General features: G+C 42.9%; 1 protein-coding gene across 1 annotated transcript in view; it reads left to right on the top strand.

The window, feature by feature from the left end:
- The first annotated feature begins 2,379 nt into the window (after positions 1–2,379).
- zw10 (zw10 kinetochore protein) overlaps positions 2,380–23,720 on the top strand; it is a 44,504-nt gene continuing 23,163 nt past the window's right edge. Inside the window, exons 1-7 of the mRNA XM_083633493.1 lie at positions 2,380–2,550; positions 3,194–3,328; positions 12,600–12,701; positions 14,396–14,473; positions 14,679–14,838; positions 18,312–18,464; positions 19,746–20,033. Coding sequence (XP_083489619.1) covers positions 2,446–2,550; positions 3,194–3,328; positions 12,600–12,701; positions 14,396–14,473; positions 14,679–14,838; positions 18,312–18,464; positions 19,746–20,033 — 1,021 coding nt within the window. The 5' untranslated portion in view covers positions 2,380–2,445. The remainder of the gene's footprint in view (positions 2,551–3,193; positions 3,329–12,599; positions 12,702–14,395; positions 14,474–14,678; positions 14,839–18,311; positions 18,465–19,745; positions 20,034–23,720) is intronic.

The following is a 23,720-nucleotide window of genomic DNA, read 5'->3' as shown; positions in this document are numbered from 1 at the left end:
AGGGAGCTACTAGGAGTTATGAGCATCTGTTGTTGGGTTAGTATGGCAACATCATATGATCATAACTCCTAGGGAAATTGATGAAACTGCATGAAACTTTGTGCCTGAATCCCTCTCATGGCATAGATGCTTCGGTTTAATTTTGGTGTAATTTGGAGCCCATCAAAAAAATAGTGTTTTTAGTGTTTTTTTTATTATTTTTTGTCTATCTCGGGAACGGAATATGCTTGTAATAAACCAAACCGTTTGTAAATCCGTCAAGATTTCAGCGAGTTATGAGTATTTTTGTCTGTGCAGGTCACCAGCTACCATAGAACGTACCAGAAAGGCACTGTAGCAAGATGACGGCCGTTCAACGACGCTGCTGACTCCGCCTTAAGCCATCTAGCCTTTATATATATCTATGAAGAAGACGACCAAAGAGCATGGAAGGAAAGAGACGAAACTCCGGCCATTTTTGGAAACAGAATGCGCCTCGCAGTGGTCAGCTGCGGTAGCGCGGGCCCCTATAATCAGCCTCTCTAAACAGTAACTCAAGGGGAGAACACTCTAAATTTCGTGGATTCACATCTTTTCTGGGCGTACTGCAAATCTTGATTGAAGTGGTGTAGTGCAGGGATGTAAAACAACAACCATATTGTGGAAACTAAGCAAAAATTTTCGTTTTTTTCTTTTAGTTTTTTCAAGATAAATAGTAAATGCAAAGGACCCGAGGTTAAAACCACGGCAACGCACTTCTGACGGAGTGGACGACAGCCGCATTAGCTATTTATCTTGAAAAAACTAAACAAAGAAAACGAAAAATTTTGCTTAGTTTCCACAATATGGTTGTTGTTTTACATCCCTGTACTACACCACTTCAATCAAGATTTGCAGTACGCCCAGAAAAGATGTGAATCCACGAAATTTAGAGTGTTCTCCCGTTGAGTTACTGTTTAGAGAGGCTGATTATAGGGGCCCGCGCTACCGCAGCTGACCACTGCGAGCCTGTGCGAGGTTCTTTTGGCGCTGTCACGCTTCCAAAAATAAAAAATGGCGGAGGCTGCTGGGCGCTGATGTTGCAATGGGGCAATATGGAGCTTTCAGTTCTTTCCATAAAAGTTCTTTGAGACGACGACGACGACATCCTGGAGCTCCGTGTTGCTGGCAGCAATAAGACTTCCTGTTCAGTGAGCTAGCAACAATAATACTTCCGGTTGCCTTCAAAGTAACAGCCACGTAATGCACTGAAAAAGTGTTAAGTTTGCACATTTAAACAATAAACTACGCATTTAAAGGGGCCCTATTATGCATTTCTTAATTTTGTATATGCTGTTACAATCTTGGATGGTCATATTAAACGTGGGCTAAGCTCTTCAAGCTTAAAAAAAAAACGGGCCGCCATTTTTTTTATTACTCCAACTGGCCATAGCGGCAACCGGTACGGGATGGGATTAGCACCCCATCTTGGCTCTCTCGTGAGGGAGAAATCCACAAACGCTACGGATTAGCCTCCTGAAAATCTGCGCAAAGATCGGCGCGGCCTGGGGTCCTTCAGGCTAGAGCGAGGTGCTCGACGCAGGTAAATGACGTGCAGCGCACAGGCCCTCTTGAGGCGTCCTTGAGGCATCCTCTCAGCCTCTGGATTGCCTTTGCCACGGGAGGGTCTGGTGAGACGAAGGAGGAGCACGGCCGGGAGAAACCCACAGAGCCTAGTTCCTCCATGCACCGAAGGTCCAATACTGCGGCGTAGCACTAGCTCTATTGCAGCGGTTTGGGCGTTCTCTCTTACCCCTCCCGCGGGCAACGTTGCAGACAGAGTAGTAAGGCTGATCCGTGAGCGGCTTCTGGGATGCGAGTCGGGGTCTTAATTGGCCTCGGCTGGGTCTACTGGGCGAGGGTGTATGATGTTGACAGACCCGAAACACCTTACGACCCCAGATAACATCACTGATGACGCGTCCCAGCGCATGCGGCAGTAGTGTATTTGAGAATAAAATAGAGTGGGATGTCATAGAGGAGGTCTCCCCGAGTGCGTGCATATGGTTTGTGCTGACATCTTGGACACGGGGGTGTCCAGTGTCCAATTTGTAAAGGCTATCCAGTCCAGTGAACAGCATTTATCTATTTAGATACTGAGAAGAACGTTCTCAATGTTATTGAAACAGTTATTGTCATACAGAAACATAATTTGTATTGTATAGCTTCGTTTAAATGCTTGATTTAGGCCTATAGTTATACTGTGCACATTTATCATTTTTCAATGGCTTCTGTGTGCTCTAGCTAGGCTTGTGCAAAAAGGTTATTTTACTCTGAAAAAAGGTCACCGGAAGTGCTTATTGTTGCTTGTCTTATTATTGCTCACGGAACAGCGGTACATCCTGGCGGGTCAGAGCCTGGAGTTGTGTCTGGCGCCTGACAGCTGAGTCAAAACATTAGATAAGTTAGGATTTTAGTAGTTACAGCATGGCCTCGTTTGTGACTGAAGTGCTAGCCAGCTCTGGAAAACTAGAGAAAGAAGACCTGTGCAGCAAAATAAGCAAGATGTCACGCAAGGTGGAGGACACGAAGGTAACGTTCCCATGAGCTATGCATTGGCTACGCTAAGTAGCTAAGCTAGCACAAGAGAGACAGCAGTCAACTCAAAAAAAGCCTACTGACTGCATCTGGTGATTCCCACCCCTAATAATTATTGGTTATTGTATTGGTTATCCGCCAGGAGAAGCAGATATTTATCGATTATCGTATCGGTTGAAAAAATCCATATCGTGCATCCCTAGAAATAATTATATGATAGTTAGCAGAGTTTGTTTTGTAGCTACGTGACATATCTGCTCAGGCCAGAAACGGCAACAAGTTAAATTCCTAAAATAGTTTAAAAGGTTATGTAATCAGCTAGCACTTGAGTTACTGTTTATGCAATAATTTGTATTTTGTTATTATAGTCATCATGACCTACACATATTGTTATAACTGATCATTAAAATAAATCATCATACCACTATAATGGTGTGCTGTGGAGTGTGGATGGTTACCACCAAGCCCTACCCTGAACTTGACACTAGTCTGGACTCTTCCAGTCCCCTCTCTGATTCTGTATCATATGTGTAAAATGCTACATAATCACATTTCCACATAATCAAGTGTTTAATTTCAAGAAAGACATGACCAACTACTCTTTATTTCTCTGTCCTGCATCCATTTCTTTTCCTAGGAAGAAGTATGTGACATGATCAACAAGAGGTATAATGAGTTCCTACCCAGTCTTCAAGCATCTGAGGACCTTATGGGACAGATTGATGAGGTCTCAAAAGAAATGGATGTCCTGAAAAATTGCATTGTGACTGAGGTATGTGTCAAACTGGATCTTATTGTAAATGAGACAGAGGTATTATGTCAAACTGGATCTTACTGTAAACAAACTAGCAAAATCAAATATTTAAAGCATGTAGAACAGAAAGAACAGACTTCAACTTGCTACTTTCACCACAAAGATTTAATTTAAACAAGGCTTGGAACTAAATCAACTCACGGGGGATCCACTGCAGTCTCTCTCTCTCTGACTCTCATATCATTTGTTTTGGTGCTATTATGCTGTGACAGGCACCATTTTGTTTATTTGAATTTTGTAGACTCGTATGTGATGTGACATTTTGTATAATGATTAGAGTTTTCAGATTTGGGAGTTTGTTTTCAGATACATGTTCAACATACTTGCATGCATATAGCCATAATTAATTATAACATCAAATACAAGTTTAACAGTACAATTTGGGGGTAAGAATCAAATTTTATTGCGGACCCGCTCAATTTCCATGGGACACACTCAAATGACCACCTGTGGGTCCCGGAGACTCACTACAGTACATTGACGACCTATTTAATCTACGTCACTGCCAACGTCACAACAATGTATTTTGTTCTTAGTTTATCAGCCATTTGGTAGGGGTGCTCCAAAAAAATTGATTCTTGAAAGGATCATGATTTTTAATGCCACGATTCCTGGATCTAGTGTTGTCACGGTTTTCGGCAGGGGTGGAAGGAACGAATTACAACTACTCACGTTACTGTAATTAACACATTCACTGCCAGACGTTTTTTTTTTACTGTAGTTAGCTTCTGCCAGAGGGTTTTTTTGAGGATTCTGGCTCATCTTTCAAGACCCGAGGATTCTTTTCTGCTAAGATTTTGTGAACACACAATATCTCAAAAGAACTAATAGAATGTGTGCTTTCTCTGTCTAAAAGAGTTAGTTTGTAGAGTTAGTAGTTATGTAAGCATTAGCAGTTGAATACAGCATGGTTTCAGCGTCAGAAAAATTATTCAGAGATAAACGGCTTTTTGTGAAATTCGATAGAACAGTCACTTTAACCATTCATTTTTGGCATCAGTAAGAGTCAGACATCTAAACAATAGTTTTGAACAGTAATTTCCTCCATAACAGCAGGAAACCCCCCTCTGCTTCCAACTCCTCCCTCCGTGTGTGTTCTCCTCCTGCCTCCCTGGCTCTCCAGCGGGCGTGTCACAACGAAGTTGCTGCTGCCTGTTTGCGCGGCCGCTGTTTGAGGAAGTCTGGGTGGACTCGCTCGTTTCGTGGAGTTTTGGTTGAGAGCTTTGATGCGATTCTGGTCATATTTATGCTGCGTGTTTCAAAGTGTGCATCCAATCTATTCTTGGAACCCCCCACCGTTGCCACCGCTGTGCATCAGCGCGAAAGTGAAAGCGTTTTCGCCATCAATTTTACAGTATGAGAACGGCTTCCTCGCGCTTTTCCCTCCAGTTTTGGGTCGCCTCTTTCTACTGTGGAGAGACATGTCGACACTCAGTGGGTCGGTAAAATAGATTATACACATTCAATACCTCCAATTCTGGTGTAGGAGACGTAAAAGGGTTAGATCAACGTCCCACCGTCAAAAAAAAAAAATCGTGTTAACACGTCGTTGGCAGTCAACAGCAGTGTTAATTTCGTCAACGATGACGATGACGAAATTATTTCGTCAACGCCCCTTTTTTTCATGACGAAGGACGAGACGTTGACTAGCTAAAAATAGCTCTTCTTGACGAAAATATGACGAGACGTATTGTTGTTTTCGTTGACGAGACGAGAAGTGACGAAAACGTAGTGGGTGGGCTGTCGGACTTTCAAAATGCATGACATTTCAGCAGCAATTGCAGCAAATGCGTCCTGTCCTTGTTTGGTTGACAGCGTGTTCCTCTTGGTTTCTATATACTCTTTGGTGTCACCACACCCACCAGGCACAACGTGCTTCCGTGTTTACAAGCAGAGTTTACGTGGTGGCCAGCCTCAACCAACATGGTCAACACAGGAAGAGTTTGGTTGTCGAGAAATAGAACTGATTTATACTTTACCTATAATCCAGCGGAAAGGAAAACAGTGCACCGTAGTGACGACGACAGGCGGAGATACGCGATGTGTTATGTGAATATACAACAAACTTAAAAGAGGCACGCTACGGTAAGCTACACCCTGTTGCAAATGAATGGGCTGTTCGTTGGCTTGCTTGCGCTAACGTTAGTTAACAAGCTTGTCATGAGTAAAACTGCAGGGCTTTTGGTCACAGCAAGTGAAGTCATAATATTGTCCCACGTTTGAGTGAAACATATGGGGGGAAATTTAGCCATTCAGACCTGTTGCTGTCCCCCAGTGTGTCTAGAACAGCATATGTGGCTGCTGTATGTAACGTTAGCAGTTCATGTTAGCCAGCATGTTTATTTTGGACAATCTTAGTAGATCATCAGTAGCCTACAGCAAGGCAGCATTCCATCTCCATCGATTGTAGAGTCTCTGCTAGAGCTATCAAACTGGTAAGGAAACAAGTAAAGGTGTTAAGAGAGTTAACTATGAATTGCAGCCTGTCAACCTTGATTACAATTTCCAATACCTATATTGACATAATTTAATTATTTTAAAGACATACATTTTTTGACTAAAACTAATGACTAAAACTTGACTAAAATGCAATGAGTTTTCGTCGACTAAAACTAGACTAAAACTATCAAGGATAGAAATGACTAAAATGTGACTAAACGAAAAAGATTTTCGTCCAAAAGACTAAGACTAAGACTAAATCTAAAATAGCTGCCAAAATTAACACTGGTCAACAGCTGGATTCTGAAAACGTGTTAACACGTCATTGGCAGTGAACGTGTTAACACATTAAGTGCCAGAGACGACCTAACTCGTCTTACATAATCCAGCGCTTAAGTGCCAAGGACGACCTAACTCGTCTTACATGTTTTTTTGACGGTGGGACATCAATCAACCCCTTTTACATCTTCGAGATAACTATAGGAGCAAGAGCATGTGTGTAATCTATTTTACCGACCACTAAGTGGCGACAGATACAGAGAGAAGCCACAGCCACGGGACCCGTACACCAAAAGCAGCCGCCTCCCGCGGAAATGGCTTGGCGATTTTACAGTCAGGAGCCCGGAGACACACACACAGAACGGACAGAGATCCCCTCCCCCCCAGAGCCGCGGAGCAACGCGCGAACACACACACACACACACACACACACACACACACACACACACACACACACACACCGCGGGAGCAAGCCATTCAAGGAAATGGCTTGGCGATTTTACAGTAATCCATTTCAGACTCGTCCCCGCACGCAGGCAAGCAGGCAGGCAGGCACGCAGACAGACAGGCAGGCAGCACAACGCGCTTCTGACACGCCCGCTGTTAGGAGGAAGGAGGAGAAGACACACGGAGGGAGGAGTTTGAATGAGAGGGGTGTTTCCTGTTGTTATGGAGGAAATTACTGTTCAAAACTATTGTTTAGAATGTCTGACGGTCTTACTGATGCCAAAAATGAATGGTTAAAGTGACTGTTTCACAAAAAGCCATTTATCTCTGAATAAATTTCCAGACGCTGAAACCATGCTGTACTCAACGGCTAATATCTACATAACTACTAACTCTGCAAACTAACTCTTTTAGACAGAGAAAGCACACATTCTATTAGTTATTTTTAGATGATTGGTGTTCATGAATTCTTAACAGAAAAGAATCCTCGGCTGTTCTAAAATGAGCCAGAATCGTCAAAAACACCCCTGGCACAACTTACCTACAGGAATGAAAACATGGCTGGCATTCAATGTGTTAAGTACTTTTTTTTGGTACTTGTACTTTTAAAAGTAATTTTTTCAAGTCTGTAATTTTACTCTTACTTAAGTATGGATTGCACCATGTAATCTACTTTGTTACTTTTTAAATCATACTGAGTACTGAGTACAATTTGAATTAATTAAATCCAAACATCCAAACCTTTGATCTGCATTTTACACAGCCAATAAACTATCAAGTGATCGCAAACGGGCCAATGAAAACCATGAAATGGGGGGGGGACACGCCCACAGGTTAGATGTTGTTTTCCAGCTTGGATAGGTGACATGACCACGCCAGAGACGGGGATTTAATCAGGAGAATGACTCTCACCTGAGAGTGAGCAGAGGGGAGACGCTGATTGAGAACTGAAAAGGCAGTCAGTCTATGGCTGCGGTGTTGCTGCTGGAGCGTTTCTCTCATAGTACATACGGCTGGTGACTCTCTGGGACGAGGGAGACGTTCGCAGCTGGTTAGGGCTGCCGACGCTGAAGACAGCTAGAGAGGGGGAAGTTATCCCAGTGTGGCTGTAAGAGGGGAGGTCAGCTGCCTCCTGTACTAGTTAGTCAGGGCTGGGGCTGTAGGAGTGTCAACTGGCCGCCGCTCTCCAGCTGATCCTCAGCAGCGGTACACTGCCGTATGCTGTCCACAAACTTTCCTGAGTCATCACTGACTTTGTCCAGCGCCGCCGACGAAGCCGTGATTGAGTAGCCTATTTTTTTTTTTTTACCATATACCGTATATGTTTTATGTCTGTGTTTGGGTCCTGTCTTTGTTTATTTGTTAGCTTATAGGTTTTAGATAATATAGTGACTTTTGTATTGCCCTTCGGTTTCCTGTGTGGGATCATTACAGCCTCTTTGACATTGGACAGGCTCACAACATATGTTGTTGTGTTTCTGACTTGGATTGTGGTTGTTTCCACAATCTTTCCAAATCTTTACTACTGTACTGTACAGCCACCCTAGTGATGTCATCAAGGAGCGCAATAGTTGGCAAAAAGGTGAAATGTTCATCCTTCTAGCAAATCTAGGTAAATTTCAGACTTGAAAGCAGTGTCCTGTCTTCTCTGAGGTGACATGCAAATTAACTACCGTAGATTCATATGATCAAATGTTTCCTGTCCTCTTTAACACGTTCACTGCCAATGACGAGTTGACTCGTCAAACACAATCCAACCGTTCACTGCCAACGACGAGTTGACTCGTCAAAAAAAAAAAAAAAAATTTTTGACGGTGCTACGTGGATCAATGTCCCCCACGTCTCCTATAAAAATATTGGAAGCATTGAATGTGTATAATCTATTTTACCGACCAACTAAGTGGCGACAGTGCTCTCCCGACAGAGAGAAAGCCAACCAAAAACAGCCGCGGGAGCAAGCCATTCTCAAGGAAATGGCATGGCGATTTTACAGTCATCAGTCACCAGACTCGCCTGAGAGCGGCCGCGCCAGCAGCAGCACACAGAGAGCGGAGAGCGGTGCTGGCGTGGGGGATTGCAAATTTGCATAATAGATTAGGGTGAAACACACTTTGAAACACCCGCAGAAAGGCCAGAATCGCACGCATTCCGAAAACCCAGAAACGAACGAGCCTCATTCTAATACTGTAGGCGAAAACGCTTTCACGCTGCTGCACACCGGCGCACAACGGTGTGGGGTTCCAAAAATAGATTGGGTGGGCAGCATAAAGCCTAGAATCGCACAAAGCTTCATCAAAGCTCTCAACCGAAAATCCAAGAAACGATTGAGTCCCATCCACAGTCCACACTCGCCACACTCGCCGACGAGGGGCCGCCAGAGAGGGAGGCTGCTCACTGCTCAGACAGGCAGGAGAAACTGGCTTGTGACAAACGCCACCAGACACGCCCACGGAGGGAGGAGTTTAAAGGAGAGGGTGTTCAGAACTATATTGTTCAGATGTCTGATCTCTCACTGATGCCAAAAATAAATGGTTAAAGTGACTGTTCTGCCTGTTTGATTGAATTTCACAAAACTGCGATTATCTCAGCTTCCTGTCTCACACGCTGAAACCATGCTGTACTCAACGGCTAATATCTACATAACTACTAACTCTACAAACTAACTCTTTTAGACAGAGAAAGCACACATTCTATTAGTACTTTTGTGAACTTCGTGTTCACAAAGTCCAAGCAGAAAATTATCCTCGGCTCTTGTAAAATGAGCCAGAATCCTCAAAAAACGGCTTGGCAGAAGCTAAGCTACCTACAGTAAAAAAAAAATGGCTGGCAGTGAATGTGTTAAGAGTCAAATGCTTACCAGTATTATTAAAAATGAATAACATCTTTGGGATAAGCAAACCTTCAGCAGGTGTGACTGACAGACCCCTCCCACCCACCAGTTTTCAGTTATTTAGGGTTTTGCTCCCTGTTGATACTAAGAAGTGCTTGATATTTCATTCATATCATTTATTAGATAAATATGCTTTGTTGAAAGTGTAGAATGTAGTTTCTACATGGATCTCCCGTTTCAAGTGAATGCCTGTGACAGCCTGCTATTAAAAATCGATGGTTAAAAAAGTAACTAATACTCTGAGTAGTTTTTTAGAAGAGTACTTTTTACTTTTACTTAAGTATATTTTTAACACCAGTACTTTTACTTGTAATTGAGTAATATTTCAGTAAGGTAACAGTACTTCTACTTGAGTACAAACTTTCAGTACTTCTTCCACCACTGGTTTTCGGTACTTCGGTACTTAGTCGGTACTACATTGTTTTCGGTACTTCGGTACCTGTTTTTGCATGGTACCGAGGGTATCGATTTATTTTTTTATTTTTTTCCCCCCCAATAAACAATACTTGAGGGCTACATGCCACTGGTGTTGCACTGTCTGCACTCACTGCCATACAGAGTTGAATGTAAGAAGTAAGCAGAAGCACATTGTTTTGTTTTTAAGTTGAAGGCTACATGCCATATGTTCATTGGAAATGGTTGCATACTTTAATAAAGGAGAATATGTTGAAGAAATATCAGTCTGTTTTTTTTACCGTGGTACCGAAATTGCTACCGAGTACCGTGGAAATTCACTAGTACCGGTACCGACTACTGAATTATTGGTACCGTGACATCACTACCTGGATCAATTCCCAACTCTCAAGAATCGATTTTTCAATGTCTAATTTTGAAAGCTTTGGTTGTCTTTGTGGTTGCACGTGAAGGCAGCACTGCGTGATCTACTCGTCATAGGAAGGGCTCTCGGCTCAGAGCCACAAGCCAACCTAGCTGGTTGTTATGAAGAGTCACATAAACAGATGGAATTAAAATGTGTCAGACGATGGTTTTGTACACGGGAGACAGAGCTACAGTTGCAGCAGACAATGGTGCTAGCTAGCGTTAGCTGGCTGGCATGAATGAGATCGCTAGTTAGCATATTACTGTCGATGGCTAGTGGTAGCGATGTTAGCATTAACATCAACGTTAGAGCGTAAATATATGATAACAGTCGTGAAAGCAGCTAGCCGCTCGCAATCTTCAAAAAGTTTGTTGACTATCTGGCTATCGTTATGCATGCTCTCTGGTAGACCATTTATAAGTTAGCATTAGCAGCTATCTGAATATGCGGCTATGGTTTCAACTATCTGTGTTTCCTTTTATTACCAGACTAATAGCAGCTAACGTTGCTCAACAACATCCAGTGTGTCTAACGTTAGTAGTCTTTGGTCAGTGATTTTCACTGGATGCATGCAGCAGGGCACTTTTGTCTAACCTGATGCAGGTGTTTATTCAGAACACTGTCAGTGTCTGCCCACTGTCATCAGCCTGCCTTACGATGTTACACTGTGGGATATGCCCACCACATCGATATGATAATATAATAAAATAAACTATTTGTATAGCACCTTTCTTAACACATTCACTGCCAGCCTTTTTTTTTTTTACTGTAGGTAGGTTCTGCCAGAGGTTTTTTTTTGAGGATTCTGGCTCATTTTACAAGAGCCGAGGATTATTTTCTGCTTGGAGTTTGTGAACACAAAGTTCACAAAAGTACTAATAGAATGTGTCTAAAAGAGTTAGTTTGTAGAGTTAGTAGTTATGTAGATATTAGCCGTTGAGTACAGCATGGTTTCAGCGTCTGAGAGTGAAAGCTGAGATAATCGCAGTTTTGTGAAATTCAATCAAACAGGCAGAACAGTCACTTTAACCATTTATTTTTGGCATCAGTGAGAGATCAGACATCTAAACAATATAGTTCTGAACGCCCTCTCCTTCAAACTCCTCCCTCCGTGGGCGTGTCTGGTGGCTTTCAGCCTGCGTTTGTCACAAGCGAGTGTTCTGCTGCTGCTGCTGCGAGTTTGAGCAGCCTCCCTCCCTGGCAGCGAGTGTGGATAGGGCTCACTTGTTTCTTGGGTTTGAGAGCTTTGATGAAGCTTTGTGCGATTCTAGGCTTTATGCTGCGTGTTTCAAACTGTGTTTTCCACCCAGTCTATTTTTGGAATCCCCCACCGCCAGCTCCCAGCGCGATAATGCGCGAAAGTGAAAGCGTTTTCGCCAATCCATTTTACAGTAGAGAATGGTTTCCTCGCGCGTTACCCTACAGTTTTGGCTCTGCTTTTCCTAGTGTGGAGAGCACTGTCGCCACTTAGTGGGTCCGTGGAATGGGTTGTACACGTTCGCTGACTCCAATATTTTTATAGGAGACGGGGGGAGCGTTGATCCACGCCCGACCGTCAAATTTTTTTTTTTTTTTTTTAAGACGAGATATCTCGTCTTTGGCAGTCAACGGTTGGATTCTGTAAGACGAGATATCTCGTCATTGGCAGTGAACGTGTTAACAAGGTTACAAAGTGCTTGACCAAAAGACCAAATGTATAATAAAGCAAAACAATTATAAACAAGCACAGAAGAATTAAAAATGAAATGTAAAATCACACATTAGAGATGAGAGAACTCCTTTATCTTCCACCTCTCCTGGCTCTCCTGTGTGGTTCTGTGGGTAAAGCATGGCACTAATGATGCCAGTGTGAGCAGTTTGGATTCCCTCTGGGGCAGTCAGTAGTTGAGTATTTGCACTTTTAGTTGGAATTTGTGTACTGCCACGGTGCCACCACCTCTTGGACATAAGATGCGTAGTTATACTCGGGTTAGTGTCTCCCCCCCAAAGTCTATAAATCCCTCCCAAAGTCTACAGATCCCCCCTATCTGAAGAACCTAAGGGGGAATTCCCGCCTAGTTTGCTAAATTAATTTTAGGCCTTGACTGTAATACTTCAGAAGTAGAATTTCAAGTTCAGCATTAATAAATTTGACCTTTTTTGTCTTAGATTTGCCTTTGTGTGTTATTGCAATATAAAACTACATCATTGAGAATCGATTCTGGAATCGAGAATCGATTCTGCAATCGGATCGTGACCCTAGGAATCGGAATCGGATCGGATCGTGGCTTAGCCGGATCAGAGCACCCCTACCATTTGGCAGTTGAGCCAACAATTTTTTTTTCAAATGCTGTTGTGTCTGTATGTGTACATAGGTGCAGCAGAATATCCATGTAGCTGTGAGTGACTTTGCAAAATTGAAGCAGCAGCTGGAGAAAAACACCATCATTATAACGATGCTTGGACACCTGAAGGAGGTACAGCAAACAGCATGCACCTCAACTCTACTTCTGCAAATTTTGATCACGTCTGTCTAATGACTAACATCATAGATTGACTGTGTTGTGCTGTAACTGGAAATCACTGAAGTTGAATAGGAAATATTCCTCAAAGCTAGAAACAAACCACTGAGGTTAATCTGCCATGGCATTTTAGATGTACAGCCTGGAGTTGCTCCATTGATATTGAATGCAAGACGTAAATTGATGCAGTGGTCACTTGAAATGTTTGAAATGTACAACATGTGCACTTCCTCGTCACCCTATTGGGTGTGTGCTATGCTACAGTATACAATAGCCCCTATTCACGGGGGCCAATTTGTGTCAAAAATGCAGGGTAAACATAGGTGCAAGCAAAACACTAATGAGGGTTTCCAACTTCCATGATTGTATTTTGGAAACCCTCATTAGTGTTTTGCTTGCACCTGTGTTTACCCTGCCTTTTCAACACAAAATGGCCCCCGTGAAAAGGGTCCATTGGGTACATCCCTAATATTTAAACATGGTATGTAGTAAATATTGGGCCAGACTCAGCATCAGTGTCAGAAGTTCCCTTAATTTCCCCAGAGTCATCGTGTATTAACAAGCCTTTTCTCATGTATACGGATATGGAATGATGTTAACCTCTTTTTCTGGATGTTCTTTTTTAATATATCTTATTTCTCTGTATACCTCTCTGCAACTTATCCCCAATGAGCTCAATCTAACTTAAGTCGTAGTCTATATTGTTCTGCAAAAGAAACTGAACAGGTTGGTCTTTCCATCAGCCAATAATTAAAGCTTAGCACCCCAGAAACACGGTCAATACACATGCTTATGTCATAGGTTCTGGCATAACCTACCCCGGACGTCGCTACTGTTGGAGCAATTTGTTATGCCTCCGCCGGCGATAGCCATGCCGGAGGCATTATGGATTCGGTACGTACGTCCGTCCAATGATCGTTAACGCGATATCTGAGGAACGCCAAAACAAATTTGCCTCAAACATCGACTTGGACTCAAGGATGAACTGATTAGATTTTGGTGGTCAAAGTTCAAGGTCACTGGGACCTCACGAACGCCATTCCCAAGTTCGTTAACGTGATATCTCAGGAATGGCTTGAGGGAATTTCTTCCAATTTGGCTGAAACGTCGACTTGGACGCAAGGATGAACTGATTAGATGTTGGTGATCAAAAGTCAAGGTCACTGTGACCTCTCGAACGCTATTTTCAAGCTCTTTAACGCGATATGTCAGGAACGCCTTGACGGAATTTCTTCACATTTGGCTTCAAACGTCAAAGTCTGGACAGACCTGCATGTCGACTGCTCACTTGTTGGCGGAGGCATATATCTGCGGTGCGGTCGTTCTAGTTTTGTTTTTGTTCCCATTGTTTTGAGTATTCAGCAGTCTGCAGATCCCTGTTAGAAGTACATTGCAGCTTTCTCCAAAAGTTGCTGGAGACCTGTCAAAAATGAAAATAACCATCAAATGGCTCCATGCAGCTCTTACAGCATACTCCAAATCTCTTGAAACCAGCAGATCCCAAAGTTACTTGAAAAGACTCCCATATACACTATTATTTAGGACTGAATTTTCATTTTTGGGTGAGCTATGCCCCCCCCCCCCCCCCCATCCCCCCCGGGAAACACATCACCCCTAATTTTTATCTCTGTCATGTCCTGCTGTCTCAGTTTCACAATGCAATGGAGGAGTTTAGCAAAGCCTTACTGGAGAAGAAGTATGTTCATGCTGCTAAACAGTTGGAAAGGGTAAGAACTGCTTCCACTCTGTAGACACAACCTCACATTGTTTTCTCTACTCTAAATCTGTTGATATAATTTCCAATGTAAATGTTGTGTTAAGTAACATGAGTTAGCTGGAGCATATTCTGGTATATATATAAAAAAAAAAGGATAAAGTAAGATAACAATGCCTTCTCATCCATATGTGTTTGATAATCCACTGTTCCCACAGGCAAGGGCTAGTGTGGATTCCCTGAAGTACTGGAAGAGTTCCGAGCTGCCGTTGCTGAGTGCCCTGAGCTCTGAGTTGACTGTGCAGAGAGAAAACTTCATTTACCACCTGGGAGATGAATGGAAGCGACTGGTCATCTGGAAATTACCTTCCTCTAAAGGTTAGACTTCTAAAGAAATCTGCTCTGTCGTTTGGTTGGTCGGTCCACAAAACGTTCACCACACTTTAACAGGCACAGTTTTTGCCCTAGGAGACTGAAATCTGGCTTGGAGGTCAAGTGTGTGTGTGAAGCTGTGTGTGTGTGTGTAAAGGCGTGTGTTAATGTTCATACCAATTGACCTATCGCTAAGCCCCACCCCCCGTGCTCATTCGGACAAACACAGGGCAGGCTGACTAGAAGTAATGGCAGCCGTCACTGTCAAAGTTATATCCCAAGACGCTCTTCACATCTTTTTGAGGCCTGATATCGTCTAGATTAGAAGCCATCAGAAAGTACTTCACTATGCCATGGAGGGCAATGTACAACATTTAAAGCGATCGATAAAAAGAAATGTGATATGTGCATGCCTGGAAACAGCTTTAGCGACAAGTGAATTGCATCGGCATTCAACAAACTGTCATCACATCAGTCTGAAAACAAGGTGCTATAAGTATAAATACATAAATGGGCGATATGTGCTTCTTTAATGTTCATGAATATTAATTAGGGCTGGGCGATAATTCAGTATTGTCCCTTATCGTCTTTTAGTGGAATCATATCGTGAAGATATGAAGATATTATAATATTGTGACACCTTTCTGCTGTCTAAATTGATGATGACAAGCAAATGTTACTTAGGCCCAATTCTTATTTTTACCCCTACCCCTTGTTTTTGAGTGTCCCTCACTTTGGCCCCTCATAACGGAGCCACAAGGGGTAGGGATTGAAAACAGTCGCCTAGGAAATGGGACACCACTCATTACTTCATCATTTTGCCCAACTGTGATAATAAAGCTATTTCTGGTTCAAACAGATTGATTGAAGTCTACAGATTCTCATAGATACACTATTTTGTCATCATATTGTACAGTATATTACAAGAAATTAATTAATTAAATTATTGATAACTTATTAACACGTTAACTGCCAGCGACGTATGCATACGTCAAGCAGAATCCAACCGTTAACTGCCAGCGACGTATGGATACGTCAAAAAAATAGTTTTTTTTTTTTTGACGGTGGATCGTTGATCTGGCCCTTTTGCATCTTCTATTATACTGTTAGAGCCGCCGGGCGTGTGCAATCCATTCCGCCGACCCACTGAGTGGCGACGGTGCTCAGACTATTGAGTGTTGTTTGGCCAGAAACGCACGCATTCCAGCTGAGCTCAACCGAGGACCCAGAAGCGAACGAGCCTCATTCTCATACTGTAGGCGAAAACCTTTCACACGGGCGCACAGCGGTGGGGGCTTCCAAAGGTGGACTGGGTGGAAAGCACACTTTGAAGCGCGCAGCATAAGCCTAGAGTCACACAAGGCTTCGTCAAAGCTCTCAACCGAAAATCCAAGAACGGATTAAGCCACATCCACGCTCGCCGACGAGGGGCCGCCAGAGAGAGAGGCTGCTGCTCACTGCTCAGACAGGCAGGAGAGACTGGCTTGTGACTGACAAACACGGAGACACGCCCACGGAGGGAGGAGTTGTAAGGAGAGGGGGTGCGGGTGCTGCTATGGAGGAAATTACTGTTCAGAACTATATTGTTTATGTCTGATGTCTCACTGATGCCAAAAATAAATGGTTAAAGTGACTGTTTGATATTGAATTTCACAAAACTGCGATTATCTCAGCTTTTTGTCTCAGACGCTGAAACCATGCTGTACTCAACGGCTAATATCTACATAACTACTAACTCTACAAACTAACTCTTTTAGACAGAGAAAGCACACATTCTATTAGTACTTTTGTGAACTTTGTGTTGACAAACTCCAAGCAGAAAATTATCCTTGGCTCTTGTAAAATGAGCCAGAATCCTCAAAAAAAACCTCTGGCAAAAGCTACCTACAGTAAAAAAAAAAAGGCTGGCAGTGAATGTGTTAATATTAAAATTACACTATTTTATGAGTTGACTGGTTTGCTCATGAGTCACTGGAAAACATGATTACAACATTATAGTAGGCTAGCCTAGTAGCCTATTCAAATTTATGTTGATATTGTACATCATATTCTGGTTTTTTACATTTTTTATTCTGGCGATTGGGTTGCTTCATAATCGGGATATTAAACTATCCCATGTGGTTTTCGCTCGATTGGGTGTCCAAAAATAATTCATTTTATAGCTCCATAGTCACGTTTCAGTGTTAAAGCTTTTTACACGGACCTGCTTGCAGATGCTGGCTGGCTGGTGCTTCTGCAACTGTGTTCCCAGCTTACAAAAACTTACAAAAATATGTACCGGTAAATGTTTTCCTTTAATGTCGATACAAAGGATCACTGGGTCGGAATGTTGAAACACGCATTTCAAAACTCGATATTTGCCAAGATCGCTGTCTCCTCTTCCAGGGCACTGGACTGGCTGCACTACCGCCACAAATGGGAAACCCAGTGGCAGGCAGCCGGGCGCGGATTGCGATACTTCTTTTTTTCTGAAATGTTGCCACAAACGAATTCCACACATCCAGAGCATCCAGAGTCCTTTGTATCGACATTAAACTCCGATATAAACGTTTGTAACTTTTGGCTTATTTCTGATGGATTAATAGCGATTTCCTTCCTTATCCTTGGTTTGGAGTGTGGGTCCTGAAAATCTCTGTTTCAAGGGCTAGTAAGCCCTTAAAGCAGCTACGAGCAACTTTTTCGATTGTTATTAAACAGTATAATTACAATATTGATGCATCACATCTTACCTATAATAGTAGCTGAGACCAAAGCCGTGTCAATCGGAGATTGCTCCCTTAGATGATTATTAAGTCTGTGTCTGTCTAAACTCGCGTCAACAGGGGGCTCTCTCTCTCTCTGCTTACCACCGGACCGGATAAACGCGGAAGTGAAACCCGGAAGTGAAACGCAGCTGCCTGCCTACCCCGTTCGCGCTGCCTAGCAACATACCATAAACAATGTCATTGTCAGATGACTATTAGATGTGATGCATTGATATTAAATTTAGACTGTTTAATAACAATCGAAAAAGTTGCTCGTAGCTGCTTTAACCCTCCACAAAAGGGAGGGTTAAGGGCGAAGTGGTAGGCCCAAGAGGGGGAATTGGGATTGGGCCTTAAGCTGATAAAATGAGGTATGGGATGAATATTATTTCAATTTTTCTGTTTTGTTTGAGGTCACATTACCATTCGGTTCAATGAGATGAACACTCATATGATTATTTAACGATTATTTAACGATTTTGCAAACATGAACCATATTGTTATATATATTGATATGGAGAAAAATCCTTATGATTACCCTGATATTGATTTCAACCATGTCGCCCAGCCCTAATGTTAGTTAAAGTTTAAAATTCCTAGCCTAACACTGACAAATATTTGGCAATAGAAAGGGCACAATATGGTATGGAGAAATTAGGGCATATTATTAGCAGAAATGTCGAGACCCTTGTGAAAGTTTAGCAGCAGTAGTGATTTTTGCATGTGTTGTCCCAGAGCCTGCAGGTGTGAAGTCATTCCTGAAGGTGAAGCTAAACCTCTGTCTTGGCTGTACTAAGGATGGAGAGCCACAACCCCCTCCTCTGCTCTGCTGTGTCCTCCAAGCTCTGGCCATCCAGGGAGACCTTCATCACAAGATCAAACTTTTCAGTAAGACAAAATGACACATTCCGATGTGTGTGTGTGTGTGTTAATGTTTACAATTTATTTTGTGGATTTTTTCATCCTGTATAAAAGAAAAGTTTAGTCTGTTCCTTGTTATTTTTGAACTTACTGAGATCATGACATGATACTTATCAAGCTTCTCTCTGTGATGTTGTCCTGGATAACTAATTCAACAAAGCTGATTTATTCTGCGTATAATCTCACACATCTAAAAGCTGTAAACTGTCTTGCCAAATTCACCTTCACCTTAAGCAGCTTTACAGCACAAACCGGCATCATTATTATTATTTTCGGGATAATAACTGTAAACGCAGTCAGTCATGACGCTGTTTAATAAGTGATTAATATCTGGTTGCAAATTTAAAGTTAATTATCAAAGAAATCACATGAACTCAAGGATAGACTATGACCTTGATCTAATTATTGTAGTAAAATGACATGATGGTTGTGCATGATCAATGTAAGTGATATAAAGACTTACCAGACTTACCAGACACACCAGTTTTCTTCTCTGGGTGGATGAAGCCTTGTGCCACGTTGGTCGACTTGTCCCAAATCCAAACCCTGCTCTTCCCTGTTGAACGTGTCCTACTATGTCTCCATGCCTGAGAGCAGATTTAGCTGGCTGTACAGCCTCTGATGGAGTCCATTTCCTCCCAGTTGTCAGGCTGGGGGCAGCTGCTCGTATTGCTGCATCTTGAGACTCAGACAGAGTCATGTCCAGCCTCACTTTGGTGCACTTAGTTGTAAATAAGACCCTGTAAGATCAGATTTGCCATTTGAATAAAGAAGGGTATCAGCTGAGCCATCAGCTGATGTGGGCTGGGTTTATGAGCTGAGCTTGACTTAGTGGCCTGCCTGAACTACCGCCATGTTCAATTTGTTTGTCTTACTGTCACAAATATTTGCGTGTGTCCCAAAAGCTAGGTGTCCCAAAACTTTTGATGGGCAGTTTGAAATATCACACGCACATATAGAGAGCCAAAGTCACATCCCCTTCCGGTTTAGGCATACAAACTAAAGGATATCATCCGCCATTTATTTTTCAGCTATTTTTATAATCAAGATAGACCAAAAGTCAAAACTGGGGAAAAAATAATGACTAATTTGTTTTTAGTGTTTAGGGTTTGTTTGTTAGGTTTTGGTCCGAGTGGAATGTTCTTTGGTCTTTCCTGATTCTAAATATAGGGGGCATGACTTTGCTCTCTGTAAGTCCAACCAGTTCTTCCACTGCTATCCCAGTAATGGTTTGCTGTTGTTCCTCAGGTCAGGTGCTATTTAAGAACATCTTGAAGCCGTTGGTGATGTACCCTTCACTGTCGGTGAAGGTGACAGAGCAGCAAGGAGAGGGCACCGTCTTGGCCTTACAGTGTCTGGCGGAGAGCCATGAGGAGCCGTCTACTCCCTCACAAGTCTACGGCAAACGCAGCCATGAGGAGCAGTCTACTCCCTCACAAGTCTACGGCAAACGCAGCCATGAGGAGCAGTCTACTCCCTCACAAGTCTACGGCAAACTCACCCTGGTGCTCAAGACGCTGCACTCACACCTGCTAGGTATGGCTGGGTCCTCCATCTTTCTTTAGTCAGCATATTCAGGTGGCATTTGATTTGTTGTCTCTTGTCTCACAGCAGGGTTCCCACAGGTCCTTGAAATTCATTTGAAAAAAGTTTGTGCATTTGAGAAAAAATAGGAACAAATTTGGGGTTGAATTTGGAAGGAATTCTGCTGTATTGCTTTACAGCATAAAACAGGAAGAGAGCACTATACATAAGAAATAATCATTAGGGGTGGTATTATAATTAAGCAATATAGCACTCGAGCAGCGTGTGTTGTGGCATATATCCCGCTGATCAGTTGTTATCCCACTCGGCCGCAAGTCCGACTGGCATGGTATTCTGATAGAGTCAGTTGAAACACTACTGTAAGGCGGGACCTCTAGCAAGAAGATAGACGTGCGGGTGATTTGATTGGATCGTTCTGGAGACTGAAGTTGACATTGGCCAATCCTGGCGCTTGCTGAGAAGCTGAGAGCTTTCTGGAAACCCCGACAGGCAGCTCGAGCGCAGCGCTGCATTCTCAGCGCTTGCTGAGAAGCTGAGTGCTTTCTGCAAAGCCCGACACCAACTAACGTTACGGGGTTAAATGCGGGGTTATGCAGCAAGGGAATAGCTCGCACAGCTCCAGGTCTTAAGCAGCTCAATCGGTGCAGGTTGCAGGGAGATCACAGTAACAGAGGTAGGCAACAGCACTCGAATTAGAGTAAATCTTGAGTTTTTTTATTATTTATTGCCCTTAATAAAAAAACTCAAGATTTACTCTAATTCGAGTGCTGTTGCCTACCTCTGTTAAATGCGGGGTTAACAGCCTTTTTTTTGCAAAGAAGACATTAGCCCGCGTCTATTCTTGTACAAAACATAATTTTCTGTCTCCGCCATTTGTTTTTTTTGAGGTAACCAAAGGCTTTTAGTAAGAGAGTTGCCATGGCAACCAATAACCCATGGCCATGGGTTATTGGAGTGGGTTATTGGATTTATACAATGGCTGTGAACCAATCAGATTGCTTGATTTGAGAGAGCCGTTTTATAATTGTGTTTATACATTTTAGCATGGCACTTGTTTTGTATGGTTATTCATTATTTATGTATGTTCAATATTTACCTTGAACTGAACTTCCCTATGTCAAACAATAACTATATTAGTTGTGTTTATTCAAGTCAGACCCTGACACACTATGGTCCTGAGTCGGCCGCATCCGGTCAGACACATTTTCCGAGCGTTTTGTGGAGCTTTTCATTTCAGCGAATGCCAGCTAGTGTTATGGGATTAATTTAGATGTCTGACAATCTACAAATCAAATCTCATAATTTATGAATACATGGACATTTAAATTGCCAATTTCTTTAGGAAAGTGACTTTGATGAGAGAAAGCCTTAGGATTAGGGATGTCGACGGTTACAACATTTTCTACACGAGTACACGGGACCTTCTGGCAGCGTGTAACCGGTTAACCGGACGGGGTTTTTTTTTTTTTTTTTTTTTTGACCGCATTTCCATTAACGTTACTGCACTTGTGTGAACACTTTGGTGTCACGTTAAAGTTATCATCTCTAGTTTACAGGCAGCATTATCACCACTAGCGTTAAACAGTTTATTTTTGATGAGAAATGAAACACAGTAAGACAGACTCACTCGCTTGCTACCGATGTTGACGGAAAACAATCCGCTTTTACATTGTGTTGAGCAGCAAAATGTCCAGACAGCAGTGTGACACAGTCCGCATATTAGGAGCGTACGAAAAATCCGCTGTCCCTCGTTGCCCAGATTGTGTATCAGCAGGGCTTTCTTCCTTTCAACGTTAGCATCAGCTAGCATCAGCTAGCCCTAGTATGAACAAAGGGATTCAAAGGATTCATGCCAGCGAACCCACGGGATCGGCGGCTCGCCAGGCAGGGGGGGAGGAATGGGGAGAGAGGTGAGAGCAGAGAATCCATCATCCTCGTCGTCGGCAATGTTATGTTTAATAACTTGTGGACCAAGGGGGGCACGGTGGCGCAGTGGTTACCGCTGTCGCCTCACAGCTAGAAGGCCCTGGGTTCGATTCCCACCTGGAACGCTGTGAGCGCTGAAGGAGTGCGTGCCCGTCCGCATGTCCTCGAGTTTGCATGTTCTCCCCGTGCCCCCTGGGGGTTCCCTTCCCTTCATATAGACTGTTTTCACCAGCTGCAACCCCACAGCATTTCCTTTTTCTCAGCTTCTTCTTCTGTGTTTTATGGCGGTTAGCATCCTTAAATGTTGCATTATTACCGCAACCTGAATTGTATCAGCTTCACAGTGCTAACTATTGACAGAGTCCACTTTCTCAGCTATTCAGGGGGAAACACTGACATAGCCTACTTCTATTTCTATTTTTTTAATGTAAAGATAGGCCTATGCGCGCAATAACGTACTGATAGTCAGCTTACTCTGTAACATGTAGCTTTTATTAGCCTCTCAGACTAGCCCCAGACCGGACAACAATGCTTCCTACTACCCAGCGTGTGCATGTCTTTCTGACAGGGGTGGTTGTTATGGCAACTATCATCAACAACAACAACAACAACAACTATTAACTACTACAACACGTAAAGACCGAAATAGGCTAACTTGTTAATGTGTCTGTCGGAGACACAGCCTAACGTTAACATTAGGGATGCACCGATATGAAAAATTTGGCCGATAACCGATATTAACATTAACATTTCTATGATAATAAAATGTTGTACATACTGAAAAACACATGTAAACACTGAATTTGAAAAAGTTATACATTTCTTTATTTCAAAAACATTTGTAAAAGCCCATAAATCATAGATTTACTGCATTATTTCATCTCAATGTGAAGAATTTGGCTGATACCAATAACCGATATTAAAGGAGAATTTCGGTTTTTTTGAACCTGGAGCCATTTCCTGGCATTAATTATGAATTGGCCACTCACCTAGCGATGTCTGCAGCGTTTCTGGGCGTCCTAGCGTTGTTTTGAGATCAATATCGTCCAAGTCAGTGTAAAATGGAGTTGATTTGGGGCCAAGTGGTAGCCTGTATTTCCTGCATCTAAATAGCTATTTTTCTTCCCGTTTTCGCCACATATCGCCATAATCAGATCCGTCAACATCCAGCCGAGTGTTATTTCACCCCAGGCTGTTTCCTGGACTGCACACGGATCAAATTACCTCAAACGTGATCTAGGTCACCAAGTCTCGTGAAGTCCCGCGATACTTTCCTGTCGACTGGCCAAATACAGGCAGGACGCTTTGCGGTCGTGGTTTTAGCGTAACCTATGTGGGGTTTGGCGTAACCTATGTGGGGTTTGGCATAACCTTCGTTATTTCGAAGCCTGGGGTGAAATAACACTCGGCTGGATGTTGACGGATCTGATTATGGCGATATGTGGCGAAAACGGGAAGAAAAATAGCTATTTAGATGCAGGAAATACAGGCTACCACTTGGCCCCAAATCAACTCCATTTTACACTGACTTGGACGATATTGATCTCAAAACAACGCTAGGACGCCCAGAAACGCTGCAGACATCGCTAGGTGAGTGGCCAATTCATAATTAATGCCAGGAAATGGCTCCAGGTTCAAAAAAACCGAAATTCTCCTTTAACATTGCAACATCGGACCGATACCGATATGACGTGTAGTCGGTTATTGCTTTTTCTAAACGGTTATGATTTAATATCCGGTTAGCTGTGTACA

The sequence above is a fragment of the Poromitra crassiceps genome (assembly GCF_964638095.1).
Source record: "Poromitra crassiceps genome assembly, chromosome: 1".
Classification (NCBI taxonomy): Eukaryota; Metazoa; Chordata; class Actinopteri; order Beryciformes; family Melamphaidae; genus Poromitra; species Poromitra crassiceps.
This window is presented reverse-complemented; position numbering and strand designations above follow the sequence as displayed.